The sequence below is a fragment of the Alosa alosa genome, chromosome 6 (genome assembly GCF_017589495.1).
Source record: "Alosa alosa isolate M-15738 ecotype Scorff River chromosome 6, AALO_Geno_1.1, whole genome shotgun sequence".
In the NCBI taxonomy this organism is placed as follows: Eukaryota; Metazoa; Chordata; class Actinopteri; order Clupeiformes; family Clupeidae; genus Alosa; species Alosa alosa.
In genome coordinates this window covers 33,450,845-33,470,441 of record NC_063194.1, presented here as the reverse complement: position 1 = coordinate 33,470,441, position 19,597 = coordinate 33,450,845, and the positions used below count along the sequence as shown (strand labels likewise).

The 19,597-nt window shown below is 44.0% G+C and overlaps 2 protein-coding genes across 2 annotated transcripts; one reads left to right on the top strand and one right to left on the bottom strand.

The window, feature by feature from the left end:
- Positions 1-56: 56 nt before the first annotated feature.
- Positions 57-10,214, bottom strand: cops3 (COP9 signalosome subunit 3). Its single transcript, XM_048244966.1, has 12 exons — positions 9,869-10,214; positions 8,871-9,000; positions 8,172-8,284; positions 8,032-8,081; positions 7,628-7,720; positions 6,930-7,109; positions 6,433-6,573; positions 6,018-6,191; positions 4,062-4,148; positions 1,484-1,597; positions 1,289-1,369; positions 57-1,089 (listed from the first exon to the last, which is right to left on the bottom strand). The coding sequence occupies exons 1-12, from the start codon at positions 9,921-9,923 to the stop codon at positions 1,036-1,038; spliced, it is 1,272 nt and encodes a 423-aa protein (XP_048100923.1). The 5' UTR covers positions 9,924-10,214; the 3' UTR covers positions 57-1,035.
- Positions 10,215-10,497: 283 nt separating this feature from the next.
- Positions 10,498-17,508, top strand: LOC125295622 (5'(3')-deoxyribonucleotidase, mitochondrial-like). The gene is made up of 5 exons (XM_048244968.1): positions 10,498-11,457; positions 11,886-11,986; positions 13,063-13,123; positions 13,668-13,782; positions 15,213-17,508. Exons 1-5 carry the CDS (start codon positions 11,197-11,199, stop codon positions 15,350-15,352), a joined length of 678 nt encoding a protein of 225 aa, XP_048100925.1. The 5' UTR covers positions 10,498-11,196; the 3' UTR covers positions 15,353-17,508.
- Positions 17,509-19,597: the final 2,089 nt, after the last annotated feature.

Genomic DNA, 19,597 nt, shown 5'->3' with positions numbered 1-19,597 from the left:
TTGATAACAACGATCACCACTGCAGCTGTACTAAATAATATGAAAACCCACCTCAGTGAAGGCTGTACATTTTTTTAATGATGTGTTGAGCTATCCATCAAATAACATGCTTCTTTCCCAACTCCAAGAGCTGAAGGAAACAGAACCCCACAGTGGATACCCTCCACCCGAATTCACCCTCCATCGCCACAGCATTGCTGCTGAATCACACCCACACCAAACAAACTACAGCACACTGAGAGGGACTTCTCTTTTTTGTTGTTGTTGTTGTTGTTGTTGTTGTTGTTGTTGTTGTTGTTATGTGCATTCCATACATGTTCACCTACAGAAGAGCCGCATAAGGCAAAAAGAAAAACAGGGAAAGCAAACCAGTGTCTACAAAGAGAAACACAGAAAGGTGGAGGGTGTGTGTGTGTGTGTGTGTGTGTGCGTGTTTGTGCGTGCGTGGGTGTGCGTGTGTGTGTGTGCGTGTGTGTGTGTCCACCGTACGGAGGCCAAAGAGAAGTGAAGGGTGGGGGTGGTGGGTGTGTGTGTGTGTGGGTCACCACCGTACGGAAACCAAGAGGATCGGATCGGATCGGATCGGATCACATCATCATCATCACCACCCCTGGCGGCAGCGGAGTCTGACGTTGGCATGGCTACTGGATCAGCAGATCACGGGCCGGTCAGGTTGAGAGCCGATCGAGTGGACCGGCGCAGATCCAGGTCCATGTCGGGCCAGAGTTAGCTGCCGGCTGGGACGCGTTGTGTTTAATTTTGGTTAAAACAGGATCTGCTCTTCCAGCTCCACATCGATAAATAAAAACACTGACAAAAAACGCTTTTGATGCGTGGATGGGTGTTTATATATATGTGTGTGTGTGTGTGTGTGTGTGTGTGTGTGTGTGTGTGTGTGTGTGGGGGGGCTTCATAGTAGGGTGGAATGGGGTGGGGACGGGAATAAACAAATGATTCACGTGTATAGTTTTCCATGAATATTGTCCATACTGAATCATTGGGCACTAAGCCACAGCCAGGGGGCGCCACAGGCCCTCAGGAGTAGCTGGAGGTCTTGCTGCCGACGTCGTCTTCCTGCGTTCCCATACTCTACACAGAGAGAGAGAGAGAGAGAGAGAGAGAGAGAGAGAGAGAGAGAGAGGTTAAACACCCATCTATTGGATCAGTTCTCAAACCATGACACCTGATAACACTGTACAAACATACATAAATACATTCAACCTAAAATTGGATGGAATGGATGAGCCATCAGGCTTAAAACCCCCTCTGTGTCATGACCAGCACCTACCTTCTGCACAAACTGAGGGTTGACTGTAATCTCCTGATCCATAGACTTCAGCCTCTCATCCAACTCAATGCATTTCAGCATCTAGAGAGGGCACACACATACGCCACATCACACAAACACACCATTAGCAGTTTAGTCCACATACACTCCCACACAGGCAGCTAGTGTAGTGGTGTGAGGAAGGCCAGTACTAACCTCCTGATCGATTTTGTGAAGCATTGCAGGGTTGTTGTATTTTTCAGGGTTGTCGTGGAAACAGACCATGCCGTCTCTCTGGTTAATACTAGCGTAGATTTCACCATCTTCAATCTGTAAACACACCATCAAAGGTTACACTTTCTTAATTGTCTGTTCATGAGGTGTTGTAGAGGCAAACTAAAAGGCCTCTCCCCAATGGCCCAAGACATGTAATCCTCCTCAGATCATTTGTTTGCGTTCTACGACTAATTTGTAGTGAACTCAAAGCAACAAAAAAATTGAATAAACCGTATCAAAAAACAATTTGCTTTTTGCGTACTATATGTGGACGAACTGTACTATTCCACCCTGATGATTTGATACACCACTTAACTAAACTGGCACTGTGATTCAGTCAGACGGCTGGGCCTGAGTAGACATATGAGGCCCAGCTACACTACCGGTACATCGAATCAGTTTCGACATGGGTTTTCGGGATTACGGGATTAAATCCGATCTGCGTCCACAAACAATTTATCAGTTTGGGAAGCATAAAAATCTGCATTAAAATGCATTATTCTGATTCTTGTAAACCATGACAAACACACAGTCAACAAGTATGGGTATAAGGGAAAAAATGACCATCAGATCAAATCTGACAACTACAGCGTACAAAACTACAAAGTTGAACTTTTCGACGCAAGCGACGGGAGCAACGCGACGCAACGGACCCACAATTCAGCTCGGCAATGGATGACGTAAGCCCATGTAAAGTGGACGGGATTGCATCTCCAGCACTGCACCGCACGCAACTGTGTATGGGAGCCGTTACGCGCCTGGTGCCGCTTAGCCCTGAGAATGAGACATACTGGGCCGGTGAGAATGAACACATGAGTGAGACATACTGGGCTGGTGAGAATGAACACATGAGAGTGGGACATTCAGGGTATCTGCACATTTTCCAAGTGCAAATGTAAAGACTTTTAAGACCTTTTCCAAGACATCTAAATGCAAAAATTAAGACTATATCATAGCAAAAAGATATCTACGACAACTATATACGACAACTGTTTTATGCAATAGCTTTTTTTTTCTACTAATTTTAACCCCCACCCCATTTTGGATGTCTACAGAAGTTACCAAATATATTTTGGCGAAAGAAAAATAATTGTGTGTGAATTACCTTCAAAGCTACTGTATAAATGGCCAATTTTAGGGTCTGCGCTGCTTGCTTTTGAAGCTGGCTGTACATAGTTGGTTGTGCTTACTGGCTGAGGCTGACTGTTCTTCACCTGTGTCTGTAGTAGCCCTCTAGGCTACTTGCCAAAGACATGTGCAATGGACTGGATTCACTTCAATATTTTTTTCAAAGTTAGACTAAGCTATTTAAATATTTTAATAGGCCTACTTTATATAATTTACTATGTGCATCTATTGTCCCATATGCAGCACAGCAAATTAAAGTTAATCCACTACATTTTGCATACCAGTTGTATCTAAACCAACCAAAGCTTGACTGAAACATTGTAAAACCATTGACTTGTTTTAAATGAATTAAGAGTCCTCCTTGCATGATCCTGCTGAAAAACTGCTGGTTTCATCTCAAGCACGCACGTATTATGAACGCACTTTTTTTTTTTTATGTAGCCAGTCGCCGACATTCAAAAATTATGCGGTTATACTTCACAACTTTTGCGAAGTAGGCCTACTGGGAAACGCTGGCAAGCAAGCTGCTGACAGATATTACAGGTATTATAACTTTGACAGATAATTTCTTCCCTAGGCTAGGCCAGCAACACATGCTGGAAAGGTGCAAACAGATCAACTTAACATGTACAGTATTTCCTCCTGAATCCGAAAACGTTTTCTTTTTCTGTCAGTCCGTGGTTCCTTCATAAATTGCGCAGCAAATTATCAGACGAGTGACAGAAGCACTATGCATAATTTGACCAGCAGTCTTCGCGTCCATAGTTTGTGAAACGATGCTGCGTCTGAGCAAAGATTCTAGATGCCCAGCACAACTCCAAAAAGGAGGACAAATGAGCGTCCGGCTTGAGGCTGCGCCGGACAGGGCTTTAAAAATCCATATGTCCGGCCTAAATTCGAACGTATGGCCAACCTATCGCTAACTGGCTTACCAACTCTTTCTCCCGCTCACATAGGCTACGCAGGTAACCGATCTCTCGATCAGGCCTCGGCTACACCACGAAAACATCAGGCATATTTGTACATACTGTATTATTACCGTTTTCACACCTTTCCACTTATACAATTGCGTTTTAAATACGCTAAACCGGATCGAGACACTTGCTCTCTTGAAGCTCACTCGCTGGCGGCCCCATACGCAAATTTAATACCTCCCTTTCGAAAATTCAAGACATCCCAGACAATTTAAGACTTTTTAAGGCCTTAAAAACCGAGAGTTGTATTTAAGACTTTTTAAGGATCAGCGGGAACCCTGGACACGCTGGGCCGGTGAGATGAGATGAACACATGAGGGTGGGGCATGCTGGGCCGGTGAGATGAGAGATGAACACATGAGGGTGGGGCATGCTGGGAAGCAGAGAGAAAGGCTAGTGGAGACGAGGAGGCTCACCATGTGTAGGACGTACTTCTCTGCTTCCTGAGGTCCAGACAGCTGCACTCGACTTGCCATGTCTTGTAGGGACAGCGTCAAGAACGTCTAAAAAAACACACACACACACAAGAGAACCACATATGGTGTGCCAAAACACCCAATTAAACATGGTTGCAGCACATTCAAGGGACTATTTTTCTCTTAACCTATGTTTCCTTATGATTTTGAGGAAGAGATTAGTCACGTTTGTCATTAGGGTTGGGCGATGTCGCCTAAACTGGCATTTGACGATGTGTACAGTCCAAGAAAATTGTTGTGAAAGACGGATAGACAATCAATCTGAACACTTGCGTGTGCACCAACCTATTACGTCCAATGTAGGCTATAGGCCTGCGAGACATGTAGGCTTCAAAAAGACAATTAGGCTACACATTCACGTCACAGGCAGGAATTATTTGAATAAGAGGGTAGACTAATAAGTCTTTTATTTTATAAGACGGTAGACTAATACGTGATAACTGTTTGGTTGACAGCCTTTAAAGTAGGCTCAATTTCATTTTCAGGGAAAGGTTTTTTATGTTTTAGCCTGTTACAGCAGGAATTAGTGATTGGCATGTGGGGGCGTGGCATCACGATGGTTGCTTTCCATCGTGATGCCGGTCAACCATCACGATGGACGATGATATCGTCCATCGGCACAACCCTATTCGTCATGTTTTCACCACATTTGTTAGGTGTACAGCACCCTCACTAAAGATGAGTAAAAAGAGATATACAAAATAATCTTGTGCCACAACTACTGGCACCCCTAACAAAATATTATAAACAAAACTACCAATAAATGTGGAGGGTACTGTGTGCCTGCACTGCCGTTCAAAAGTTTGGGGTCACTTAAGACATTTCCATTCCATGCTATACCAGCTGAGATCAGTTGCATTGTTTTTTTAAATTAGGGCTGCACTTTTTAGATTACATTATGTGCTTACATAATTGCAAGAGGGTTCTCCAATGTTTTCTCAATTAGCCTTTTTAAAATGATACCAGATAAGTAAACAGAATGTGCCTTTGGAACATTGGATGAACGGTTGCTGATAATGGGCATCTGTATACTTATGTAGATATTAGATTAAAGATCAGCCATTTCTTTCTACAACAATCATTTACAACATTAATGATGAAAACAAGGACTCCAACTTCTGAACGGTAATGTATATGCTCTGTCCACCTGCGTTTGTCTAGGTGTGCCTGACTACCTGTGTGTGTGTTTGCAGCTGAGCTGCGTGTGTGTGTGTTTGCAGCTGAGCTGCCTGTGTGTGTGTTTGCAGCTGAGCTGCCTGTGTGTGTGTTTGCAGCTGAGCTGCCTGTGTGTGTGTTTGCAGCTGAGCTGCCTGTGTGTGTGTTTGCAGCTGAGCTGCCTGTGTGTGTGTGTGTGTGTGTGTTTGCAGCTGAGCTGCGTGTGTGTTTGCAGCTGAGCTGAGCTGTGTGTGTGTGTTTGCAGTTGAGCTGCGTCTGCGTGTGTGTGTGTGTGTGTGTGTGTGTGTGTGTGTGTGTATGCAGCTGAGCTGCGTGTGTGTGTGTGTGTGTGTGTAGCTGAGCTGCGTGTGTGTGTGTGTGTGTGTGTGTGTGTGTGTGTGTGCAGCTGAGCTTCTTGAATTTCCCCTAGGGATCAATAAAGTATATCTATCTATCTATCTATCTATCTATCTATCTAGCTGCGTGTGTGCGTGTTTGCAGCTGAGCTGCGTGTGTGTGTGTTTGCAGCTGAGCTGCGTGTGTGTGTGTGTGTTTGCAGCTGAGCTGCGTGTGTGTGTGTGTGTTTTTGCAGCTGAGCTGCGTGTGTGTGTGTGTTTGCAGCTGAGCTGCGTGTGTGTGTGTGTGTGCAGCTGAGCTGCGTGTGTGTGTGTGTGTGCAGCTGAGCTGCGTGTGTGCGTGTGTGTGTGTGTTTGCAGCTGAGCTGCGTGTGCGGGTTCAGACCTTGGTTAGCCGCTGGATGTTCTTCTTGTAGAGGGAGGACAGGCACTGCTTGACCAGCCCTGTGTTGTTGTCGCGGGCGAACACCTCACCGTGCTTGGTCAAGAGGCCACGCAGCTCTGCTGGGTTGTTGGTGGTGTACACCTGGGCCAACTCGTGATACGCGTTACTCAGGGGCTAACACACACACACACACTTATTAACCTTTAGTCATAAATACACTGGCATTCTGTAATTTGACACAATAGACATGTATTAACCTGTAGCCTAGCCTAGAAATGTAGACGCACCCTAGCAGCAGCAAATGTAATTCGGTGAATGCTACCATTACAGCCCATGCAAAATATACCATGAAATATCGTGATACAGTTTTGCCCATCCCCACCAGGCAGGAAGCGCGTCTGACCCCCAGACTCACCTTGATGAACCTGCCCACGATCTGGGACGTGTACTTGGGCAGCTGCTGCATCTTGCCATGGAGGATGAGGGACACCAGGATGTACTTCTTATACGCTTCGAGCATAATGTGGCTGACCGCCATTGCTGGAGTGGTTATGGCCTGTAAAGAGATTTGGTGCACACACACACTAATGAACAAGTACATCCCAACTACACCCAGAAACACAGAGCCATCACAGAGAAGGAGGTACACTTCTCAGTAACTCTGGAAGCCCATAGCATTAATGAACTAGCAATTATGTTATATTCAACATTTTCCTAACTAATACTGAATAAAAAATAAGATAAAACATTCTTCTATATTTGTTCACTGAAACCTCCCAAACTCAGAGGTAAATAGCAACAACCCCAACCACACATCAAATACCAGCATACCCAAACCTCTCAGGAGGGCCATTACCTGTTCATAACAATTGAGTGACCAATTCTAACAGCCCAAATCACACATCCACTCACCTGTTCGTAAAAATACAGTGCTCGCTCAAAGTTCTTGAGGCCGGTGTAGATCATGCCTCCGTAGTAGTAGTAACACAGGAAGTGCTTGGCGTCGTAGGCGCCGTTCTCCTTGCAGATGTCCATCATGTCCAGGTCCAGGTAGGGGACGGCCGGCTTGAAACACTTCGCTAACAGGCAGAGCTGCCGTGGCCAAACAGGAAGTGACAATGAGCAACGTGACAGGAAGGACATGTGTACGGTCACATGTGGCATCATGGCTTGACTTTAGGTGCTGGTGGTGGTTAGTGGGGTTCCCACATCACTGTGAAGCGCTTTGGGGGTCTTGAAAAGCGCTATAGAAATGCAAGGTGCTGTTGTTTTCTTGATCAAGGAGGTCAAAAACATTGTTACTTGAATCCTAAAGTCTGGTTAATTACAACAAACTAACAAAGGGGGGGCAAGAGAGATGCTTTACCCACAGGGGGAGCTGTACCCGAATCCAGGCATAAATTATATAAGTAAATTCTAACAAGTTTAACCTGAACATGTTCACCAGGATCATCAAATACCTTTTCTCATTTAGGCAGCAATGTGTTGAAGGAAATGACACACAGACATCACAAAACAAACTTTGCTGAGATGACAATTAACGCCACTTGCAGTGCCATCCTGGACAGGTGTCTGGTATGTGGTAATGCACCTGGCACACGGGCACTCACCTGGCACATGTCTGCATGCACTGAGGTAAGCTGGTTGGCGTTCATCTGCATTTTGTCTATGGCCTGCTTCAGGATGCTGACGCCACGTAGAGGCTGAGGGGGACACGCAGGGGAAGAATGAGAGGAGGAGAGAAGGGGAAACAGAAACACAACATGAACAGAAATGTTATGACAGAGGGACTACAGTATCTGCCACATCTGCCTAACTGTCTCTGTAGGGCTTTTAAAAGAGCCCACACACTGACCAAGTGTGTCTGCATAGAACTACAGTTGCAGTCAGTGCCTCAATTCAAACGAATGTGACTTTAGAATCAGGAACCAAGTGGCTATCCATCTAATTAAATCAAAAGAGAGTTTTGGAAATTAGATTAATGAAAGACTAATCAGATTAATGGGGAACTTGCCTGCTTCCGTTCCACCAGGGCATTTGTTAACTGATGGCAGAGGCCAGCAACTGTGAGGAAACAAACACAGACAGAGCATGGGATTACCGAAACAGAGGATTGGAGCATCCACGACATTAACATCGGAAAGGGTAACTCACACGTGTCAGTTGCATATCTGATGTGCTCTCCATTGCAAGTGCTAATGAACAACTGGACCTGAGAGAACAGAGTCTCAAAGTCGGGGATGTTTGGCATGGAGAACTTCACAAACCTTAGCAAATGAAAAGAACAAAAACATAATGGGCTTGTGAAGCAGTAAATCCCACTGCACTAAACATAACTGGATCCACTTTGACAAATCGACAACTATAGTTGTAAGTATACGAATGTCTTTAACAACTATTCTTTTTAGGAGTGTGTAGTACAGAGCAGTTCAATACATTCATCAAGTTGTTATCAAATGCAAATCTGTAACAACCATCAGTTACTATGTCCATGTTCCATGAGGAACGGACTGTGGAATATCTCACTTTGACTGTTTCGTAATATGATCACTTAAAGATTTAGGGTCACATGTCAACATATCTGAGTGTGAATATAACACCAGGGGTGTATTCCAAGTAGTGACAGACCTGGATAAGTTAACCCAGAGGAAACCCCCTAATAGAAGGGCCCTTTGGCTTTGTTTAGTTTGGAGATTGAAGCCCTGGGCTGTTCTATTGACAGGTTTACAACTTCCTCTGGGTTATCTTACTAAGGTTTGCCACTAAACCACCTACTTGGAATCATGGCTAGGTCGCAAAAGCATGAAAAATGTATACCCTGAAGGGCTGTTATCACAACAAGGACCAACTCACAGCACAGCCAGCACCCCAAGCGAGTGCTCTTGAACGTCCAGGGCCCCCAGAACAGTGTCAAGGTGGGACAGGTTCTTCGCCAGAAGCTCTCCGCTCTTATTGATCAGTTCACACAGCTGGGTCATCTGACCTGGAGAAGGAGAGAGAACCACAGGACGTTCAGTGGGAGTTTACGGTTGAAGTGTTACAGAAATAGATGTGGGGGTAACGGCACAACTGCAAAACAACAGCGCACCAGAGCAAAACAATGCACACATGGGAAGTAGTGGAGCTGAGACTGTGCAACCACACGATCCTGAACACATTTAGCGTGTGTTTAACCTGAAAGTTGTTTTAATACACTTGAAATCTGATTGCAGTTAAGAGCATACTGTGTTTGTGTATTCTCAAAACCGTCATTTACCAGCCTTGATTTGATATCTGGTGAAGATCTTGCTGTCCCCAACCTATCAAAAACAACTGCTTAATCGAGCTGTCAAGGCCTGCGCTATTCGCTCGTCAAAGAAGCGTTAGACTGTTATAGAAAGTTTAGTAAGCCAGCTACAGAGAACTTTCATGAATGCTATCCAATCCTTGGCAATAAGGGGTGGAACCATTAGATGACAACTCAAAGAAATGTACTGTGTTGATGACATTTAGCTGGTTAGCTTGCTAGCTGTATCATTAATGTTATACAGAACGAAATACCGGAATGAAAATTACAAGTTGTCTAAAATGGCATTGTTTGGCATCAGAGCGTCTTCATAAATATTGAATATTTATAGATAACTCTAAACTAGCAAACTCTATAACGATACTGCCATTCCATAACTGTTTACATGATGAAGCAAAAAGCAAGTTAGTCAGCTAACTAGCTTCCCAGCTAGCTAACCTTGCTGCCGTGCAGTGACAAAGCTATCTGATTAGCTAGCTAACTGGAATGCAATGCATGCTAGCCACCAAAAGCATCTACTGCCTGAATGTTTATTTGGGAGGATAGAATTATCAAGAACGCTTACCTTGCGCCGAGAGCTGCCGCACATTATTCACAAACTGTTCTAGTGCTGAAGCCATTATTTCATGAGTCTACGGGGTAACTTTTCACAACGTTTTCATTCAAATGTCAGCAACAACTCCGTCTAGTTTCAGACGGGGCCACAGCCACAGCCGCCACCAACCACCTAATCTCGCGAGAAAGTGGGTTCCGTCTGATATAACGTACAACACGTGCAGTGCAGAATGAATTATTTCTTCCCTCAGTCTGCAAAGGTGTTGTTTTGTACAAAACTGCTGCCCGGATCAAATGAGGATACTCTATCTAATATCTCCTTAAATTTCCGTATGTCGTGACCACAGGAACAACAAACCTGATACTACCGGTTTATTAAAACAAAGATATTTAGTGAGTGAAGATGTCCCACTTCGAAAATGTTGTTTAGTCATGTGGAAAACTGTAAGAATTAAATTGACGAGTTACACCACACGCGGTATTCCAGTCATATTGACACATTTATCTGTTTTTTTTTCCTTCAAAAAAGTGAAGAAGCAAGATGTCCACACGCGAACTGATGGCTCAACGGTGTTGAAGTTGCATATCCGTCTGCCTGCTGATGTAGAGTATCTCGAGTTAGCGCAAACTCTTTTCGTTTACTGTCTTTGAATCGGTACTGTAAAGAAGGATAGTTGAAGTCACACTGCGGGAACAGGCGGTTGACCAATTTGTCACTTGTCAGAGGATTGAGTATAATGTTTCACAGTGGAATCTTATTTCTACGTTTAACCTTACAGAGGCTTGCTTTCGGGTTCTGACATTTTCAACCCGAAGGCTAGCGTGATCTGGTGTAAACAAGTCACTAGCTCAGAATTCACTGGTTGTTGAGGAGAGGAGGAGGAGGGGGACATAGCAGGAGAATGCAGAAAACATTGTCACGCACACGTTAATTTTTAACTGGCCATTGGAAAACAGTTAGGTACTGACAGCATAAAACACGTGCATGTATTCAGTATCCCTTCTTAAAGACACGTTAAATGACAGCTTTACATGCAATGGTGTTTCAAAACTAACGGTACTGTGTTACAACTGGTTGTTGAGCTGGGCAGCTACCAATGTTAGCAGACACCAAAGTCAGGGGAATAACATTATTTGGCGTCGATTATCATCGTGTGTGTTGGCGATTTTCCCCGTTAAAGTTCTAAATGAAAAACCGGCTAGTGAGATAAACAACGAAACGACAAAACGGTTCGGGAGAGTTTATTCGAAACAGGAAAGGACTTTCGACCATCCTTATCTCCGAGGCTCTGATAGGCTTATTTGAGGCACACGGAACTGATTACCCTGCCTGCAATAATGCCATTATTGCCAAGGATATTACGCTTGGTAAGACAGGAGACTTCCTCTATCTACTGTCATTGGAGGTATTTATCAAGCATGTCCTCTGCAAAGAAATTGCGGGTCCTGGTGGACATGGATGGGGTCATAGCAGATTTCGAAGGTGGATTTCTGAAGAAGTACCGAGCGAGATATCCAAACGAACCCTTCATCACCTTAGAGGACCGAAGAGGATTTTGGGTGTCAACTCAATACGGCCAGCTAAGAAGTGACCTCTGCGTAAGTCACACTTTCTTTCAGATGTTGAACGCCCTCATATAAAACAATCGACTAATCTTGTTGATTTCATTATTGTCGTCATAACACAGCTCTTATTTCAAGATTGACTGACATGTGTCTTGCGTTGCCTGGACTACGTGCTGATAAATAATAGAGTATGCTGTTTTTCTTGTTTACAATGTTTAATGCAAGGTAGTAACACAGAACGTATGAGTGATGTCAAATTCATTCTAGGCCTACTTTCTGTGGGCGTTATGAATAAAGTGTTTGCAAACAAAGGTATCTTCTGTATTGTAATTATGTGCTAACCCACGTGTTGTAATCAAACATATGGTGGGAAATGTAGACAAAGTCAAATGGGTTCAGTTGGTATGATTATGAAAATGGTATGTGCAACTATAGTAAAGGAGAGGTTATTTGACACACAGGAGAAAGCCATCAGCATCTGGGAATCCAAGGACTTCTTCACTGAGCTGGAACCTCTACCGGGAGGCGTGGAGGCGGTCAAAGAGATGGCCAAAATGGAGAAGTGAGTGGAATAAACAAACAGCTGATGCAGGCTGAGGTCAGCAGACCCCAGTGGCGGCGCGGCAGCTGGCGCTGGTACGGATCCGGGCCCGATCCGGCCCAGAGCCGCACCACTGTCAGCTGATCCCTAGGGAGCGGTCACCTTTGACCGAGTTGTGGGACCTCTGGAGGCCACAGCAGAAAGGGGGGCAGGCTGGCTACACTGGTCTGTAGTAATAGTGGGGCCAGTTGTCTGTCCAGCAGGGTCATCAGTACTGGACTTCCTGTCGAGTGCGGATACAATTCCTTAATCTGCACAGGGACTGCAGATGGAAATTAGCGAATAGTTACAATCTGATATGAAGCATCTTCTCTCACTTGTGAGATTAACATATGAATTTATATATGGTCCCTGATACAAATGAATCAAATCAAATTAAATCAATGATTTTAACACGTCACTCTGACTAGCCGCTATACTGAATAAAATGACTTGACTTGACTTGACTACATAAATACAGACTATAGACTAAAGCATGTGCACATTTATCCATTTAGCAGATAGTTTTATCAGAGTAGATGCCCCTGGGGTCTGGCTTTCAGTTAACTGAAATAAAAAATAAACTAAAGTTTTCCAAAAAATGAAAACTAAATAGAAACGACAATAAACAATTTAAAACTAACTAATACTGAATGAAATTAAAGGTCAAATCGGCTTTTTTTAAGTTCACTGTGGTTGCTATATACCTTTCTCCGGTTCTGTTTGAATTCTTTAGAGTCACAGGCCTATTAAAAAGGACCTAAAGGACCTTGAATGAATGAAAAACTAAACTAAAACTACTTTTGCTTTTGTACAACTAACTAAAACTAAACTTCTGAAATCAGAAACCTAACTGTAAGACCAAATAAAACTAATGAAAATGTCAAAACTATAATAACTCTGGACTGGACTAGAAAATTGACCTGAAATACTCTGTACATTTTCTAGTCCTGTCAGATTAGATATACTCATGTAATACACAGATGACAGATCATGTGAGCTAAGACAATATTTTCTTTCTTTCTGTTTCACTTTCTACTCTTTCTTCTGTTCTGCAGCACAGATGTTTTTATTTGCACCAGTCCAATCAGATTCTACAACCACTGTCCTTATGAGAAGGTAAGCTGCTGCGACTTCATTACATTATGTGTGATGAAACAGTTAATTTAGTAGTAATGTAGTTATTATCGGTAATTTACATCTTAACTAACTATACACAGTAATTTAATTTCCTCATTTGCTTACATACACTTGCTTTAGGGGTCAGTGAGAGATATAATGTACTTTTACACATTTACAATCAGTTTATTGTGCTGTATTCATTGTCATGTAACTATAATCTTGCCCCTTTTTTAGACCTAAATACTTTTTACTGTTTGTTATCTGTCATGGTACCATGGGACGCAAGTGTATGGTATTTGCATACTCACCTTTATGGTTATGGTGATGCACTTACAGTATATGGACACTACATTAGTTAGGAATAATAGTTTCAAATAAAATGAAAAATAAAACCCTACAATCTATACAACCTACAAACCTCCTAACCTTAATTAGGAGCATGTCAGTGTACAGGGGAGGTGAGCACTGGATGCTTCTCTATGTGGGTGGGTGCAGACTGCTGGGCTGAGTTCTCTGTGAATATCTGTATCTGCCTTGCCAGTATGCATGGGTGGAAAAACACCTGGGACCTGACTTCCTAGAACAGATCATCCTGACGCGAGACAAAACCGTGGTGTCAGGCGACATCCTCATCGACGACAAGCCGGATATACTGGGTGAGCAGAGAAAGGTCTATGCTCACTCTACACACTCACCGTCTGTGTGTGTGTGTGTGTGTGTGTCAACAAGTTTCCTCCACCCTTATACTAGTCGCACCTCCATTAGACCCTGAATCAGATGGCCCTTTCCATTAGACTCGTAAATCATCGTACACCCACCCGTACAACATGTAGGAATGAGTTGCTAAAGGAACGCGTTTCTCTCGAGCCACGAGGGGCATTAGCATGAGGTCATTGTTATTAGTTAAGTGCTACATGTAGCGCCTAGCTAAATGACTGGAAAACAAATTGTTACATTGTATTGCAGGCACAGCAAGACCGTGCTATGCATGAATTGGTGACCGGATTCAAGCAGCAATGTAATCAAGTGTGTAAGAGCATTGCATCAACATTAAAATGACCAACACAGTACATATGCAAAAAAAATACGTCATCTCATCTCAACTATGGGCGCAGACATGTTTGTCGTAAGGTCGTACGTCCACCTCGGGGTACCCTCAAGTACTCCGAGGTAAAGGGGGCGTGCCTGCGTGAAATGCTGCAAGAAAGCTGGGTAATTTACAGTTTCCAACTCGGGCGACGGATTTACAAGTCTAATGGAAAGGGCCAAGATCCGCTGATTAACATCCTTCTGCCAAATGTGGGATCCCGTTTCCTGCTGTATGTGGAGCACTTGGGACAGGACATGAATAAACCAAGGCGTTAAGATTAGTGTAGTGTCCTTTAGGATAGTGTAGTACAATCTGATTTGTTTTCTATGTTATTAAGAGATTCTGTGTGAAATGCACAAACCCCTGTGTTCTGAGATGTGATTGTAGTGTGTTGTTGAGATTCAGAAGGTACCTGTATACAGCTGCTTAATGCAAACACACACACACACACACACACACATGTACACACACACACACATGTACACACACACACACACACACACACACACACACACACACATGTACACACACACACACATGTACACACACACACACACATGTACACACACACATACACATGTACACACACACGCACACATACATACACACACACACACACATGTGTACACACACAGACACACGCACACATACATACACACACAATGAGGGCAGCTGAGACAGCAGTTTCCTTTACCAGTCTGTGAAAAAGCCGAGTGCTTTTAAGTGGAGTAGTGTGCATTTTTGGGATTCTCTGATTGTTGGGATGGCTGTTCCCATTTTGTCTTGCCATGTTTGCCTCTGTGTGTGTGTGTGTGTGTGTGTGTGTGTGTGTGTGTGTGTGTGTGTGTCTGTGTCTGCCTGAGCCAGCATCCTCTATTTTTTTTTTGACTCGGTTGCCAGACTATACAGTCATGCACGGTAGAGGGGTTCAAATGGAATATATGTGGTATATGTGCATGCTGCTGACGTCACGTCCTGTTTCCTGTCTGCTGTTAGGGGTGGAGCCCAACCCTACCTGGGAGCATGTGCTGTTCACGGCGTGCCACAACAAGCACATGCCCCCCTGCCCCTCGCGCCGACGCCTCCTGTCCTGGGCAGACGACTGGAAGGGCATCCTGGAGAGCAAGCGACGCTGAGGGAGGACGGCGTAGCCACACAACACCCCCCACACACACACACACACACACACACACACACACACACACATCAACTCCAACAGACGTCTGTCCCTTTCGAGAGCCGGGGTTCGAGAGCCCCCCCACCCCCATCCAAACCTTCACACACACTTATCAACTCCCAAGAAAGATCACCAGGCTACAGCGATGGAATAGTCTTGAGGATTCCACGTGAGAGTGGTCATCCAGGCTACAGTGATGGAATAGTCTTGAGGATTCCACGTGAGAGTGGTCGTCCAGCGGGTACAGCGATGGCCTCTTTCTCGCACACTCCGAGAGAGTTTTTCTGGTCAGTCAATATTAGACAAATATGTTTGACTTCCTGTTTATCTCTCACCTGATTGGACAAATCCTACTCATCTCCTGTTGGTCTCATCTTATTAGACAAATCAGTTTGACTTCCGGTTTATCCCTCACCTGATTGGGTAAAACCCTCTCACTCCTTATGACCCATTGATATAGGGGTATTTATTCATACGGTGCATTTGACCTGGACTGTGGGAAGACGCCTTTTATTTTAACCTCAATTTAGTGGGTGCAGTTCAGCCCACATCAGCCAGAGGGCGCTCTGTCATTTGTTTACCACTTCAGGTGTTTAATGATACAGAGGTGTGTGAGGCCCACTCCGTTAACCTCACTCCACACACACTCACATACTCTCACACACACACACGCACACACAGGTGTGTGGGAAGCGCTCTGTTAACCTCACTCCACACACACACACACACACACACACACAAAACATGCACACAGCCAAGTTATAAGCTATTCTTGGTTAGAGTGAAGAGACATGCCATTATTTCAGCATATCTAACACATGTCACAAGCTCATACTGTATATGACTGAGAACAGTAGTTTAGTGGTTTTTTTTTTCTTAAAGTAATGTTCAGCCTGTGGTAACAACATGTATGCGTCTGGAGCCCAAACACTTGAGGTTGCCATTTACTACTACTCTATAGTCTCCATACAGGCTCAGGTTTATACTAGAATCCCAGACGCACTGAAACCTCACACAATGGCCCTAACCCACAGATACAAACATGTAGGATGTGTACATGGATGACCACTAGGGGTCGCTGATGGCACATTCAAGCAGCTTAGAGCATGGTTGCCATAGAAATCAGGTTACCCATGTGGTGCTTCAAGAGTCCTCTGCCTTTAATGTAGTGTAGTCACTTCACCCTGTCTAATGTGGTTTTCTGAAACACTTTCATCTACAAAATGGTTTGATGGTTTTTAGCATGCTTAGAAAACTCCTTCAGAGTTAAACACACACACACGCCACACATATGCACAGTTGACACTTTTCTATATTGTGCCAATGAGACCTAAGGTTGCTCAACAGGTGACCGTCGGTGTATACATTGCACTGTTCTATAGAACACAGAAAAAAATCTAGAACCCTCAGATTTAATTGCAACCAGGGCAACACAGAGGAGATGGAACAGCATGCTCAAACAACGCACATCACACATTTCACTGGTCTTCAGTACAAGTGGTTGCCTGGCTAGATGAAACTTATTTTCCAAATATTATATTGTAGTATAACATTTAGATTTTGAAACAAATTATATTAACAAGTGATTATATAATTTCACATATTTTATGCATTTTAATGTGTTTTATGCATTTTTTTTGCAAATGATTGTTATTTTTCTCTGAATGTTTCTTTTTTTTTCTTTGCTGTGGTGCAATTGAGTTTAGAGGGCGAGAGGGACTGGACATGGAGCTGCCATGCATATAGAACATTTAAGCAAGGGAAAAGTGCATTCTGGGAAAATGATACTTTAAAACTCAGCTTTTGTTACCTGAGTCAGAACTTGAATAGAAGCAGACGCGCAGCTGAATAGCCATGACTTACTCACTCTCTCTCTCTCTGCCAATTGAGCACTGTGAAGGCTGCTATTTTGACATCACTTCCTACTGCTCTCTGGTGCACATGAGCTAGTTTGGGTCTAGTCCAGTCAGGTTTGGTTTGATCTGACCTGGTCCGTAGGTTTCTTTGGTGCTTCTCCATCGACTGGAGAGTTTACAGTTTTATTTCTTAGGCTACATGGGAAGAGAGGGCAACAAAAACACGACTCAAATGAGATGAATAAAGAACAAACACACACCCCTCTCTCTCTGCCTGTTTGTCCTGGTTTTCTCTGTCACAGTTATAGAGTAATTTATGCACCCACAGTTTCCGAGATGGAGTTCATTTCTTTTGTGGGAACTGAAAGGCAGAAAAGAGCTGAATATCTGACCTTTGTTTAAAACATTCTGCTGAAGACAAAATTGAGTTCTCTTAAATTTCTCCACATGCAGTCTAAATGCCTGTGCCTAAACTCACCTTCAGTCCCTGAATAATCACCGCCTCTCATCTGCAGTGCACTGTTCATATCATTTCATACGAATTGGATTCCTACTGGGTTTTACACAGTTGTCATGGTTACGCTCTGCCAAAGGTGGGAGCTGTAAATAGAATTGATGTTTTGACAGGGAAACGGAACGTTTATCACAGCGCCCTGCAGGGGGAGCTCTTCCTCTTTTGGTGTGACTAGAACACACGGCTGTATAAATCTGCTGAGAAATCACTCTCATCCTTTGAGCAGAGCTAAACCAAATCTCACGCACCAACTACACTATGCATCATATCACAATCGTGTGTGTTTGTGTCTGGGAGCAAAAGTGTGTCAGTGGTATAACTTATTGCACCGTGAGAGTGAATAGAAGTAAAGGCTTGATTCACCCTCGTATCAGACCTATTTGCTGAAATGGCTTGGAACTCCAGGACACAACCGACTTTGTTCTGTCCTTAGAACTGTTCCAGGGCCGGCTGTTATCTCAGCTGCAGGGACTGAGTGTGGAACGCATGAAACTCCCTATACACACACACACACACACACTGAGTCCTGGTGTTGGTGTTGAATGGACTTGGTGGAGTTTGATTGTTCTAAAGTCATTCTTTTCGATGACTGTTTGGTCAGTGTGGAACTGGAAGTTGGTTTTATGAACATTCTGCAACAAGACTGCAACTAGGACTCTGATAAAGATGTGACTACACATTAAAACGTTAGTCAAAGTTAATGATGTTTTGCACCTTTTAAGTAAATAATAAAGAAAATTAAGAAGACATCTGAGTTGCACCGGCCTGTCCTGGCCTGGTTTCATTGGATTGTCGCTAAATGACAGAAGTGCGGAGAACCTTCCTTTGTCTACTAACAACTGGCAGCTTTAGAATTAAGCAATAAGCCCGAGAGACCGTAGATTCCAGTGATTTTAGAACAGCTAAGGGGCGTTGTTAGGCACGACATGAATGTCCTCTTAGCTCATGCTACCTGCTCCTATACGTCCTCTTAGCTCATGCTATCTGCTCCTATATGTCCTCTTAGCTCATGCTATCTGCTCCTATATGTCCTCTTAGCTCATGCTACCTGCTCCTATATGTCCTCTTAGCTCATGCTACCTGCTCCTATACGTCCTCTTAGCTCATGCTATCTGCTCCTATATGTTCTTGTCTGAGCTGCTGGCTTTCCACCACCAGTCACAGAAGAGTACTTTTATGGTTATGGTTCATGGCATATGTTTTTATCCAAAGCAACATATGTAACCTGTGTTGTGCTGAACCTGCGCGGTTCAGCCCTGCACGCGCCCGGACTCCCGAACCCGCGAAACAGCAGCATCTCGGATCGGGAAACGAGGGTGCTGACAATCGATCTAAAAGGCCAGGCTACTAGCCTTCATGCCAGCACCACTCTCTTAAGGGCGTCGGGGAGAGAGGTTTACCAACGTTCCACACGCTAAGCTAGCTGGCATCCGTTACACATACAACAATAACAGTAAACATTTTTAACATTATTACCACTATTATGTTTGCTGTCATTAGCTTCCTACTCAGATTTGAGTGAAGGACTTCTACTGCATGGCTTGTAGGGATGTGCAGTATTAATGTTGCCTATACAGGAATATACCTACGTATACATGTGAAAATAGCCACCATAAGAACAAGGCCTCTCTGATACCCAGAGGTGAAATGCCTACAGACGCGCTGACCTCCATTCTATATGCAAGCAGCTAGCTAGCCTGCAGCTCTGCAGCCTCAAGAGCTCTTAGAGTTCTCCTTGTGTCCATGGCATGCAAATGGCCTGTGTGTGTGTGTTTATGCACATACAGTATAGGTCAACTTCAAACAGGCTGCATCCCATATATCCTACTTATGT